Source organism: Sardina pilchardus, chromosome 9 (genome assembly GCF_963854185.1).
Source record: "Sardina pilchardus chromosome 9, fSarPil1.1, whole genome shotgun sequence".
NCBI classification, from domain to species: domain Eukaryota; kingdom Metazoa; phylum Chordata; class Actinopteri; order Clupeiformes; family Clupeidae; genus Sardina; species Sardina pilchardus.
The window spans coordinates 33,412,050-33,425,620 of NC_085002.1; the positions used below are offsets into that span (position 1 = coordinate 33,412,050).

General features: G+C 38.4%; 1 protein-coding gene across 2 annotated transcripts in view; it reads left to right on the plus strand.

Annotated features, from left to right (window-relative positions):
- grm7 (glutamate metabotropic receptor 7) overlaps positions 1-13,571 on the plus strand; it is a 199,464-nt gene that overhangs the window by 180,283 nt on the left and 5,610 nt on the right. For both annotated transcript variants that reach the window (XM_062544835.1, XM_062544836.1), the window contains one exon: positions 6,751-6,997. In XM_062544835.1, coding sequence (XP_062400819.1) covers positions 6,751-6,997 — 247 coding nt within the window. The remainder of the gene's footprint in view (positions 1-6,750; positions 6,998-13,571) is intronic.

The following is a 13,571-nucleotide window of genomic DNA, read 5'->3' on the forward strand; positions in this document are numbered from 1 at the left end:
AATGTTTGCAAATGCACATAATAATGCTTACCTCAATTGCATAGTTAAACATACTATTTCAGATTTACCAAATTTATATTTGTCCATGCTTACATTAAATGTAGTATATTTAAATAATGCAGTATTACAATGACACCTATTTCAGTTTGAATCTGTAGGACCCAATGAGAGACCAAAAAATGTTTTGCTTTTGTCTAGTGTATCTCTAAATTTTGCTAACCTACCTAGGTAAAATGTATTAAAATGAACTTTTTAAATTGATATGCGGTGTGGATGAACACTGGTCAGCACTTCAGAGACCATCATTGTAGCCAGGGGCTGAGAGGAGATGTGAGATTTCAAGCTGACTTTCACTTTTCATATTGCTTGAATACTGCAGTGTTGTGCATGTTGATGGCAAGGTGACTAAAATCAGCTAATGCCCTTGCATTTGACACTATTATTTTGAACTTTCTAAACACTACAAAACATTGTATAACTCTTTGATACACTATTAAGTGGATTATTGAATCATTAAATCATTTTCAGGTAGTGAAGGTCATAATACATTCTCATTTTATATACATTCATATTTTAATACTCACCTCCAAAATAACCCTAATTATGACTTCAGTTTATCTATAGCTGTCCCTTGTTACTTGTGTGAGAGGTCTTCTATGGACCTACAGTATAGTTACTGTTAACCTCAGTAGCAGTGCCCAAGGTAGCATGTGAGAATGTGACCCATAATCATAATCAGATGATCTCATTCATTAATCCTTAACATTTATTAACAATAAGGGTTTATTACTGTGTTGCTAAGAGGCTTACTGTGGGTGCTTAGTATTTCCACACGTCTGTTGAATAGGCCCTATGTAGAGTAAATCACATTTTTAAACAGCCATAGACTGAAACAAATATTTGTATACAAGAACACTATCAAATTATATCATAACACATAATATCTGACAGAACAGACAGAAGCGTTGGATTAGAAAAGGTCAGCTATTCTGGAAAACCATGAGGGAGAAATGATTTTGGATGGTGGATTGATTCCTCGCTTCAGTTTCTTCCAGTTCCTTGAAGTGGCCTACTTTCAGTGAGTGAGGGAGTGTGGAGAAAGAAAATGTTTGCACAAGGGGATGATGCCTTTGAAAGGCTGGTGACAGTCTAGGCCTAGCTCAGAATTGGTAGAGATCAATTCCCAAATGGAGAAATTCGAAATCTAATCTCATTTTTGTTTTGTGTTGTGAAATAAGTACGGTAAGCATATCCATTAGCCAGCCTAAATCTATTTCTCAGATATCAGTAAAGTAAACCTGTAATCTCTAATTTCAGAAAAATAATGAAAATTAGGAGGGTAAATAAATTGTTTTTATATGCCAACATTCTCGTACAATCTTAATTGGTATGAATTGTACCATTTAAGCCCATGGGTGATCCAAATTAAGTAGATGTTTTTTTGTATTAAATGTGTAAGGCTAATGGCCACTGATGTGTCTCGTTATGGTTTTAATAATCAAGGGCCTATTTTTGTGTTTTGGACAGTTCTGTTCATGTTGGAAATCAACTTGGTGTACACAACGAGAGAAGATAAAATGTTTAAGTGCAAAAGTTATTTGTATCAAGTGACAAGTTAATTATGAAACACCTCCAATCAATCATACCAAAATAATGTCAGTTAATAATACCAGTTTCCACATTTGTCAAATGGGACAATATCTTGCTCAATGATTCTGCAATTTCAGTTTATATATACATGTTACTACTGAGAATATCAGATAATCTAGGACATATTTGTGTGGATGAGAATTCCATTTTATGATAATGTCTTTTGAAATCCTGTGGAAGGTAAACACCCCTACATGAAATAATAACACTGTTTGTGTGCTTATATGACTGTAATCCTACTGTAGCCCTGTATGTAATCATTGGGTTTAGCACTGAGAACCTGAACTTTTGTAGGGTTGAAAAAGCAGAGGATTAGTCATGGTATTTCCTGGCAGGGATAATGTATTGTGTCTTTGATGTGAAATTACTCTCAAATAGAAATTGATGCATAAGGATGAAACATTTTCTGTAATGAGGTTTTCAGCTTTTTATGGACTCGTCCGGTGTAATTGTCTATTTGTCCTGGATTCCATCTATGTAGGCCATTAAAAAGGCATTGATGGAATTCAAAACCATTACAGGATTGGATTCCCTTGCTATACCTTTGAGTCGGTTGATTGTGTTTTATTGTGTACTTATTATTACACTAATATCATTACAGGGCTGTGCCCACTGGCATAGAAGGAACTGGTTAGCATAATCAATATTTGGTTGACTCTATGCCAAAAGCTGACTACAAAATAAGATACACAGTCAGTGATATCAGGATTACAGTTTATTTGATGAAGTTTGACTTTAAATGCTTTTCCTAAATCCTCGTCAGTAGAATATCTGTGTATTGAGAGTTATAGTGTTTGTGCTTTTGCCAATGCAGTATGATTAAGACTTCTTTGGCTGTGAAGTTGTGGTGTGCTGAGGCAGAATTAACAGCACCTGTGTTCACTGACCTAGATCTACATGGGCTGACTACAGATGGCATGAATAAAAATTGATTTGAATTAAACTGGGGTCATCAACTATGCAGGGTGCATTTACCATATGTACACATTCTTGGTCTGTATGTGTTCCACATGCATTCTGATTATATGCATTGCAACTGCTATTTTATTTGAGTGTGTATTGTGTCTATCAGTAATGAGCCAGCTCAACGTTAAAGAATAAATACACTGTGTGTGCGTGTGTGTGTGTGTGTGGGGGGGGGGGGGGGGGGGGGGGGTATAATGGTGTGTGTCTGTGTGTAGGAGGAGGGGGGCTACCTGTGTGTCTGTGTATGCTACAGTGTGAGTGTGTTACTCTGTGTGTGGATGTGCGTGTGCTCATTCCTGAGTGTCTGTGTGTGTTTGCTCCTGAGCGTGTGTGCATGGTCATGCAAGTTTGTGTGTCGTTTCTCTTCACACACACGTATGCACAGCTGTCGTACCTTAAGCAGCGAGACATGGCTGCTACTTAAAGTGATGGTTTGGCCGCATAGCAACACATAATGATAGGCTAAAATCAAGTTGATTTGCTCACACTCTCAAGTTTGTGTTGCTAGCCTACCAAGACTATGGGATTAAGGTCATTTAGGCCTACTATTGGGTTTAATGTCATTTCAGAAATAGGCTACACAATCTTGGCAAACTTTTACATCTGGTGAGAGCAAGGGGGCAGTAATATTCCCGGAAGTAGAAACACAAATTGAGCTGGTGATCAACCCTCTGCTAACTCCCATGGACGGCCATAGATTGCACATTTTTTTGCGATCCTATAACTTCATGTAACATGTGCCCTGTGTCGCCCTTATAGCTTCTGTGTATTCTACGTTCGACGTCGCATTTCCCGTAATGTTTGGATAAGAAGCTCTGTTAGAGCTCAGTCCAGCCTGCACGAAAACCATGACGGAAAGTCATTCGCAAGATCAGTGAAAAAGCTTGTAGCCTTAGGTAGCCTACTGTATGATAGGGTAAAGCATTACCTAGAGGCAAGTAAACATAATAATAATCCCATCTATCAGACGAGTTACAGCAATGTGCAGGATGGCTAACGTCACAAAGTGAGTACGAGTCTGCGCAGTACGATGGAAAGTAAACAGAATTTTGTTTCAGCCCCCTCCCATTGAGAACAACAGAGTCTGTTTGTCCATTTCTTTTAGGTCTATGGGTGAGAGCTCCTTGCTAACTACCCCGCTAGCTCAGGTCATGTCTGTCATACATGTAGTGTTCATTAAAATCATTACTGAACATTGCAATACACTTCTGTCTTCTGTGATCCCAGAAAGAGTGTCTTAGACTTGTTCATGTTTTGAACATGTATTTTATAATGACATAGAAAACACAATGAATTTCATCCACACATCCTTAAATTATGCACATCTATTTTTCACTAGCCTAAAACCATGAGACTACAGTAATTTCCCGCATATAAGCCGCATGACAGTGTTTTATGCAAGTTAAAAGACACAAAGCTATATTAACACCATATTATTCCGCCATTTTTGGAAAAACGCTCATTTTCCACCTCCCCTCGAGCAAAACAATCGATATTTACCTTGTTCCTGTTCATCCAGCCATTCTGTGAGTCTGGCGATACAACTTTTAGCTTCAGCCTAGCATAGATCATTGAATCGGATTAGACCATTAGCTTCTCGCCTGCTAGCTTCATGTTTAAAAGTGACTACGATTTCTGGTAATTTTCCCATTTAAAACGTGTCTCCTCTCAAGTTAGAAAGTGCAATAAGACCAACTGAAAATTAAACCTGGCGTTTTTCTAGGCTGATTTGACATGGAACTCCACTCTCATCTGGCGTAATAATCAAGGCAACTTGCAAACTACTGGCACTACTACTGCTTGTTGTCTATGGGGACTATTTTCAGATGCTGCGTACGATATCAAATACGCATTTTATATCAGGCTCATATAGGGTTTTGCCTACAAATCAATATTTCAAACCAGGAAGAGAGTGGTATTTAGCGGGGTTTGAAGCGATATTATTTAATTAGCATATGTGTGGAGAGCATTCACTCCATTGTTATCTAATTTTTGACTTAAGTTGTTTTAGAGGCTTTTGCATCTGAACTCTTCATTTGTACTGTAGGTGTCCATGGTGTATGTTGGTAACAGCCCAGGTTTAATCAAGTTTTACCTAGAATTTAAAATGGATGTTTTATAACATGTGAGCTTTATAAAAAAATGTTTTTATAAAGCTCACAGTGCACACATTTAGAATGGGTTTATTCAATTTGCCTACCCAATGACATCTGCGGGAGCAATTGCATCATGGGATATCTTCATACATACATGGGTCCTTACGTAAGGGATAAGAAACGACACGCCGTGCGTTTATAGGAAAATAATGCACGTTCGAAGTGGTAATAAGGACCCGACACCGCAGGCGGAGGGGACTTTACACTTCGATAAGTGCATTATTTTCCTATAAACGCACGGCGCGGAGTTGATTATCCCGCTTATACCACTGCTACTATCACTTTTGTTTATATTGCCGCTGTCTTAGATACAACGTTGTTGATTTTACCGTTACATTGACATTGGCGAATTAATATTCAAGTGTAATAAGCCCAAAAGTAGGGAACTACTTCATAGCCGTGCGGTATATAGAAAAATAATGCATGTTCCAAACAGCGCATCACATTAGGAAATTTGACCAAGCAGTGGTATAATCAATACTACTCAATAAGTGAGCAGAAACTGCATTGCAAAATGAAATCTTTGTTTCCATGGTCTTTTGTTTGTCTCCAGTGTTTTTGTCTTTTCATCAAACGCTTACTCTTGCGTGATCACCACAAAGGGCCAGCCCCTGACAACCATGCTGCTTTCAGAATGGCACCTCCTGATGTCTTCTGTCAGGATCCTAGATATGTAAATTAATTTGACAGCCTCTGATGGGTTGACAATCTTTAGCTTGAAGGGGAGTTGTGCATACACCTCACAAATGTGTGTTATGCTGCCCTATGGGTCTAATTTTCCACTTCTGTGCTGTGTGATAATTTGTGGTATCTTGTAACAGGAGCTTGGTGGAGTAGCAGGCAAGTGGTAATGGTTCTGTCAGCAGCCACATTGCATAACCTTCATAAAGTACAGAACGTAGATTTCATACCTGCTATGTGATTTTGTTGTTTTAATATGACATGTATCTCTTCTCTTATTCTCTTCGGTTTTTGTTATAATTCCTCAGCCATCCATCTTGGGTCTCTCATTATTATCTCTAAGCTCTGATACATACTGTTTACTTTACTGGTGACTCATAGGGCTCTATCTTACACCCGATGCAGAGAGGTTCCCAACATGATGCTTGTGTCTTTGCCTTTGAATGAGACAATGACATTGTAGTTGTAATTTTCTTGTCCAGCACATAAGGCAAACTAGTCACCGAGATGTGTTCAGACACATTGGCTTATTGCTAACTTGAAGTAGTGGAGAGTAATTGTGCAACTCACAAAAAACTTTCAATAGCACAGTATTGCATTGTTATTTTAAGGGCATATTATCAAGAATGTAAGATGTGATGAAAAGGCTATAAAAGGTTTGCAGCACAAAAACATGCTGAAGTCATTGAAGGTATAAGCAAAAAGATTACAACGTGAACGATTATTACTATGTATATTAAGATCACATCAGGTTGCCATATAAAATGAGCTGGCACACTTTCACCTTGCACTTGAGCAGATCTGTGTCCTCTTTCTTATAAATCCCCCATCATAATAGTAATCTGCCAAGGAGTACTTGGCTATTATAGCTAATGGGAGGAGAAACTCTGATTAGTTTCAAACATGTTACACCCAAAAACACACCCTTGATTAATGAAGCTTCTGGTGACCACGTATACACCATTAAACAAGCAAAAGTGGATCTGTCCGCCCTCTCCTTGTACTTGTGGCATGCACTTCAGACTGTCTGTATTTTATTACCATGAGCCACTAAAAATAACTTTTCAGTCCTGTTTTTGTTTTAGCTATAACATTGTGGTGAGTGCTGTAGGTGATAATCTAGAATATATTTTCATTTGGAATGTGACATTAGTGTGACTGCGATTGATTTAGTCGAGTCTTTCAAGAATGTCATTATGGCACCTTCAGAAATGTATTACTATCCACAAAACCAGTGTAGTGATATTAAATGCTGTCCTTGTCTTTCTCCCTTTCCCTCTCCCTGTCTCCTTCTCAGCTATATATCCAGACAACAACGCTTACAATCTCTATGAACCTGAGCGCATCCGTTGCATTGGGGATGCTCTACATGCCCAAAGTGTATGTCATTATTTTCCACCCAGAGCTGAATGTGCAGAAGCGCAAGCGCAGCTTTAAGGCCGTGGTGACAGCTGCAACCATGTCCTCACGTCTCTCTCACAAACCCAGTGACAGACCCAATGGGGAAGCAAAGACTGAACTGTGTGAAAATGTGGATCCAAACAGTGAGTAATGCAGTTCAACTCCTTGTTTGTCTTTCTGATTGTGGAAACTTCTTCAACCTATTCACCTAAATGAAGTGGCAAAGCTTCTCTACTACACCAGCATGCATGGCTCTAAAGCATCACCCACCCCTATTGCTATCTTGAATACAGTGAACTTGTAATCATTTTAAAGCATTGTTTCTACATAAGTCTCCATAATTATCCATAATTAATAATCAGTTATTTGGAAACAGATTTGATGTTTTGCTTTGGTCAAATAAGCCTATCCCAGCCCATATGGCTGTTCATTGTAATGTCATAATCAATTAAGTCATATTTCTATCATTTATCAGTTGCTAATGATTTGTCTAATGATTTACACATACACTAATAGTTAGTGAATGTGTACATTTGTTTTTTTTACAAACAATGCAATTCATGATTAATCCAGGGCCCAGTTGTTTGAAAGTAAACTGTTTGGATTTTGATTGGATCGAATTTAGAAAAGGGGTTGTTGATAGATACAAAAAAGACTCTGAAATTGGTTTGGGTCACATGATCTAGTTTTGATCTGGATAAAACATTAAAGTTGATCAAACAATATAGCATTTTTATCATGTACTTGCCCTTGATTCGTTTAAATCTTACAGTAATAGGAGACAAAATAGGAGTAATAGGAGACATGAAAGGTTGCGGGTCCGAGCCCAACTCCTCCTGATCCTCTCAAAGTGTCCTTGAGCAAGACACCTAACCCCAGTGCTCCTGCAGTAGGCACCTTGCATGGCAGCCTCTGCCATCGGTGTGTGTGTGTGTGTGTGTGTGTGTGTGTGTGTGTGTGTGTGTGAGAATGTGTGAATGTGAGGCATGACATTGTAAAGCCCTTTCGGTACTCGGAGGAATTGATAAAAGCGTGGATGTTGCGGATGAGGGCTTTCACTGTTAAAAAGAAACTGACTAAGCTTATAGAAGGAGATGTTTGTATAGTTTTCGGTCTCTTTAGATAACACAATCAAAGCTACCCCATGCCACCTATTGTAACTGTTGTTCCTTACAGAACTATTAGGCCACCTATTGTAAGTGTTGTTCCTTACATAGCCACTAGGCCACCTATTGGTTGTAATATGGGGCCTAGGTTATAAAACAGACGAAGTGACAGCAAAATAATTACTTCATTTAGCTCCACTTACCCCATGTGTTTGTGGCATAGTAGCCTATGTTCATAATCCAACGTTATCATGTGTTTCTCTGTGGCAAGGTACGTTCATAATCCGGTTTTGAGATCCTAGCAAACTCATGTATGATATCCAATTCAAGACTCATATTGCATCCAAATATGTTTGACAAATGAACACTTTTTTGCATTTACTGTTCATTGCAATGTAGTAAAAAGTTATTGTAGAGAATCATCATGATTCATGTGTGCACATCATGTGTGCCACCGCGCAAACAAGTCAGGTCAGATCAGCCTGTGTCACAAATATGGAGCACAAAAAGTGTCAAAAAGTCATTTTTCATCACTAAATAAAAATGGCCATTATTTATTAAGGCACACGCCACATATTTCTGTAAATTGCTCATTTTCAGTAACCTGACTTTCGCCAGATCCTGTAGTTCGCTGTCTGCTTCACACAAGGATCTGGGACTTCTCGATAGGAGATGTATTTCTGAAGGCGGGTCCTTGTAAAACATCCTCGCATGTGATTTGATAAACCACTTGCCTGTTATCTTGAATGACGTGCTAGGCTTCTTCAAGCTCTTGCCAAACCCGGTCGGAAGAAGAGTAAAAACATCCTTGCCACCAATAAATGTCTTCAAAACTATTCTCTGTTAATCTTTTAAAGAATGAATACTCGATAGATTCGACAAAACGGTTGAAATAGCAGAATCAATGTCAGCACAAGACTCCTCGCTGCGTGCCGCCATTGTTATTTGAATCAAACACTCGCTTCGGCGCTCCTGATTGGTTGCTTATTTTTTGATCACTGGCCCAGGGGTTTGGATTGCCCTCGCGTCCAGACCCTTGTGTGGAGCTCAGCGAAACGCCTCTGGTGGAGCATGGCGGAACTACAAGGGTCTGGCGAGAGTCAGGCTACATTTTCAGGGCAGTCAGGCCTGCACAAACATGAAAGTCATGTCGAGCTGTCCGCTTGCTGTGGTGAGATACAAGTCAAAATTTAAGAATTTGTATAGTATGCTTTTCAAATTTTTATCATTTAAAAATCAAATCAATACAAGTATTAATACATTGTATTGTGACAGATCTGGATAGCCTAGACTGTGCTGAAAAAAACAATATGTAGCATGTGTGAATGGCACTTAAAATGACCAGGATACATGCTTCTAATTAAAAGGTAGTGAATATGCCCTTAAAACAGTCTAGGGCTCATGTGTTTAGCAGTCAAAATGTAAAAATAAATAAATAAATTAATTAAAAAATCCGGACCCCCACTGACTGGTACCACCCTAACATTTCCAATGGCCTCACCTGGCCACCCCTGTTACAATTTTCTGCTGGCACCACTGGTTTTGCACCTGCGGCAAGGGCTGCAGGACTGTGTAGATTATCAAGTGAAGACAGAAGAGATATGTTAGCACATAATATAATATGTCATTATGTCATATGTCATTATGCTGTATACCTATGCACTCACAAGGATCCTTACAAAACTGCTGGAATTCAGACATATTTCACTACAAATGGAAAAGGGGAAACATACTTTCATACTGTTATATATGATTAAATGAGTCATTACCGGTCGAACAATGTTTTTTTTGGCAGCCCCAGTGGTCTGTAGCGGCACGCTTGAAAGCAAAAGAGGTGATGAAATCGCCAATCCTGCATAGTTTCCCTTCAAGAACCCCTGGTTTAACCTGCTGCTGTGTCTTACTTTGATCTCAATTGTTGTGTCTTCAAGGAAATTCTCATCACAGACTAGAGGGGGTATTTAGTATGTGTTAGTCTAATCTCGAAACTGACGTGCTTTTAGGAGAGACTTAACCATAGTTGACAGGATGAGACCTAACCAAGGCTCCATCATAATCGACACACAACACTGTTGGCTAGAATTGTATTATTATTATTATCAATGTCTACGACATTTGGACTTATTAGAACAGATACAGTAGGCCTACTAGAGTTGCTTAAATAGGCAAATCCCTAATTAAAAATCGACAAAGAACAGACTATTTGTAAAAATAAACTGACACACAGTAGAGTGCGATCTTATAAGAAACATAGAAGGTGAATTCCCATTTTGCCATGCTATGAAGTTAAAGGAATAGTTGGGAATTTTGGACATAGGACCTCATTTCCAACTTAATAAGTGACAAATTAATTGTGAATGAAATGTAAACAAAGACTCAAATTTAGAATAGGGAACATATTTGACATTACAAATACTTAATTACAAGTTATTTGTACACTATTAGCCCTTGTGGTTTTAGTGTCTAGTTTCATTTGAATAGACCATCTTTGATAAGTATTATTATGGGTGAATAAGTTCTTGTGGTACTACCACCTTACAAACCCCATACTGAGCCATGTATTTAGGTCATAATTCATATGTAACAAATTATTTAATAACTATGAATAAGGGGTAATTAGGAGCTTACATAGGGGGAATTATTAATTAAGGGTCTAGTAAGGGTAGAATAAGGTCTTGCAGAATAAGGTATTAATTAGTGACTTATAATGACTAGCAAATGGTTAGTATGCTACTAATATACATGTTAATAAACAGCTAATTAATGGTGAATATGTGTGTCTTGATATAAAGTGTCACCATTTTACCATACTGAACTCGGTCCGCCATCTTGATGGGAGAATTCCAGCCATTTTTCACATAGATTTCTGTTTCTTGGTCACAGAGTCAGTCTGGAAAAAAATGCAGCCATAATTCAGTTTGGCAACAGGTGGCGTTAGCCCATGGAAAGTGAATTAGAAACCTCTCTTTGAATGTGTCCAACAGAGATGTATGAGTGGGCCATTACAATGACCAACGCAATTGTAGTGACTTATGCAATGAAATAGACATCCAACGTTAATATGCATGTTAACAGATATGTGCATGTGTTGAATGCTTGCATAATCGAATGGCAACAACTAATTTTTGTGTGGCTTGGTCTGATTGTCATCTATGCCAAATTTTGTGAAGAATGGACAAAATGTATGGATCTCTTGTGCAATCACATAAGAATCCATACAAAAGCGATAAGGTTCCAGAAACCATAATAACTACTAACTAAAATATAATGTTCAGTATGGTACAGCTCATTACTTTGTTTGTAACCTATTATTTCTTACCTAAATAAAATAAACTACAACACATATTTACATGTATTTATTAACTCATTGAGTGCCAACAACGTAATATTGCGTTTTAGCTCCCATGCGTAGAGTGCCAAAAGCGCAATATTGTGTTTTTAGCTTTTTTTAAAAAATTACGAAACTAGACACTCTAACTCACCTCATGGGTGATTTTTGGAAGACTATCAGGAAAAGAACTGAAGTAGATGACGATCGAAACCTCATGGAATCTCACAAACCGGACATTTTATCTGGACATTATATCACAACTTGGCATTTGATTGATATTGCCGCATGAATTGTGTCAAATCAGGCACGTCAAGTCAATACAAGGTAATTTCGTAATTTTGTGGGTTCGTCACAAGGTGGCAGTCTCAACAATGGGATAGTCTATCCAGTGTTTGTTATAGATCAGTGGGACCAAGCATCGAGGAGAGAGTTTGAGAATCGCCCCGGGAGTAGCCTAGGCTATGGAAGAGCTAGCCTAGCTGCATTACCTGCAGTGTGTTAGAGAGATCCAACTGTTCATTGACATAGGGCGCTTTAAATACACGTAGGCTAACACTTCCCTTGATCATCACTGACAAGTCAGAGAATGTTTAATAGGGGGAGAATGACCACTCGCTAAATACTTCCGCATGGTACTGCAACTAGAGGGCGATCGCGAGCAAGTGGAGAATGAATAGAGGTGAATGGAGTTTCTCAAGCAGTTGTGAAACAATAAGGTTTCAATTGTTGAAATACTGTAGTTAATAGTAGGGGAGTGCCGGGTCAATTGATACACTTTTCAATTAAACAATGTTTTCAAAGATTACGTTATGTACACAAACATTTTTATCATGTGATCAACAACTCACATGTGTTGTGTCTTAGTTACAAGTGTAATATAACACATATGTTGGATGATCGCGCTGTTTTCAAACTTTGAACGTAAGTTGACATTTGTCTCAAATGCCCCACCTATGCGTGTCATTTGAGACACATAGGAGGGGCAGTTAATACAGCATGTTTTAAACAGAAACTACTGAACTTACTCACGTTTTTATTAAGCATATCGGACAACATACTAGTGTATTCGTCATCCCAAAAATTTCACTTAATTTCTCGCAATATAAATAGGTCAAACAAATATTTTTGTCTCGTGCGTAACTTCTGATCACAAAAAAACTACCGCACGTAATATTGTTTTCCCTCACTTCGCTGAATATCTGTGAATTCATGTCATAAACATGTTTTGTTCATTCAAAATAATGTTGTTCATTCAAATCAGTTGTTGTTCATTGCAAAACAGTTATTAATTCGGTGATTTATACAGATATCGATCATGTAATGTGACCACCTCCGGGTTGGCGTGAGGGACATTTAACCAGCTGTATCAATCGAACCTCCAGCGACTACTGACACTTACATGTAAACCTGTTTTGCCTCTAAACTTCAAAACTATGACTGTTGCGCTTTGTTTGTTTATTATTTTAATTATGCTCAAGTTTGTGTCTATGTTTATGAACTTATGATTGACCCTGGTATGTTTGTCTTGTTTGTGTAGTTCTACGTTGTTTTATATCAATAAAACATCAGTATTAAGAACCTGGCCTCGGAGTTGACTAAGGGCGACACAGTAGAACACTTGTGCCGGCTTGTTGGCTAAGACGCGGGGTTAAACTTGTTGTTGGGTTGAGTATGAGATGGTATAAAACTGGGCTAAACTTGTGAGCTGTTAAGACTACATAACTTCGGTAACTTCTTGTGAGTATAAATCTGACGGCTCAAGCTTGCATGGTTTTCAAGGAAATCGCTGTGTATCAATTGCCCCGTGTCTCAATCGACCCGGCGCTCCCCTAGTATAAAAAGCACAAGTCAGACAGTCAACCATCAATCAATCAATCAATCAATCAATCAACCAACCAACAAACCAAAGCACACAGTTAAAGGAGCATTCCACTCATTTGCATTAAGCTTTATATTGTTAGAAACCCAGTCATGTTTTTGAATGGTCATGCATCATTCCCTCATTTCCCCTCTAGATGTGAGAAATATGGATTTCGATGTTGCACTTCCTGCTTTCAATGATGTAAAAATTGTAATCTTGCATAATTGAAAGCAGGAAGTCTCACCCCCTCCATCTTGGTCATATTGAACATTGAAATCCGTATTTCTCCCATCTCAAGGGGAAATGAGGGAATGATGACCATTCAAAAACATGACTGGGCTTCTAACAATACAACGCTTAATGCAAATAGTGAAGTGTCCCTTTAATGCATTCCACATAACTGGAGTCTCTTCAAATAG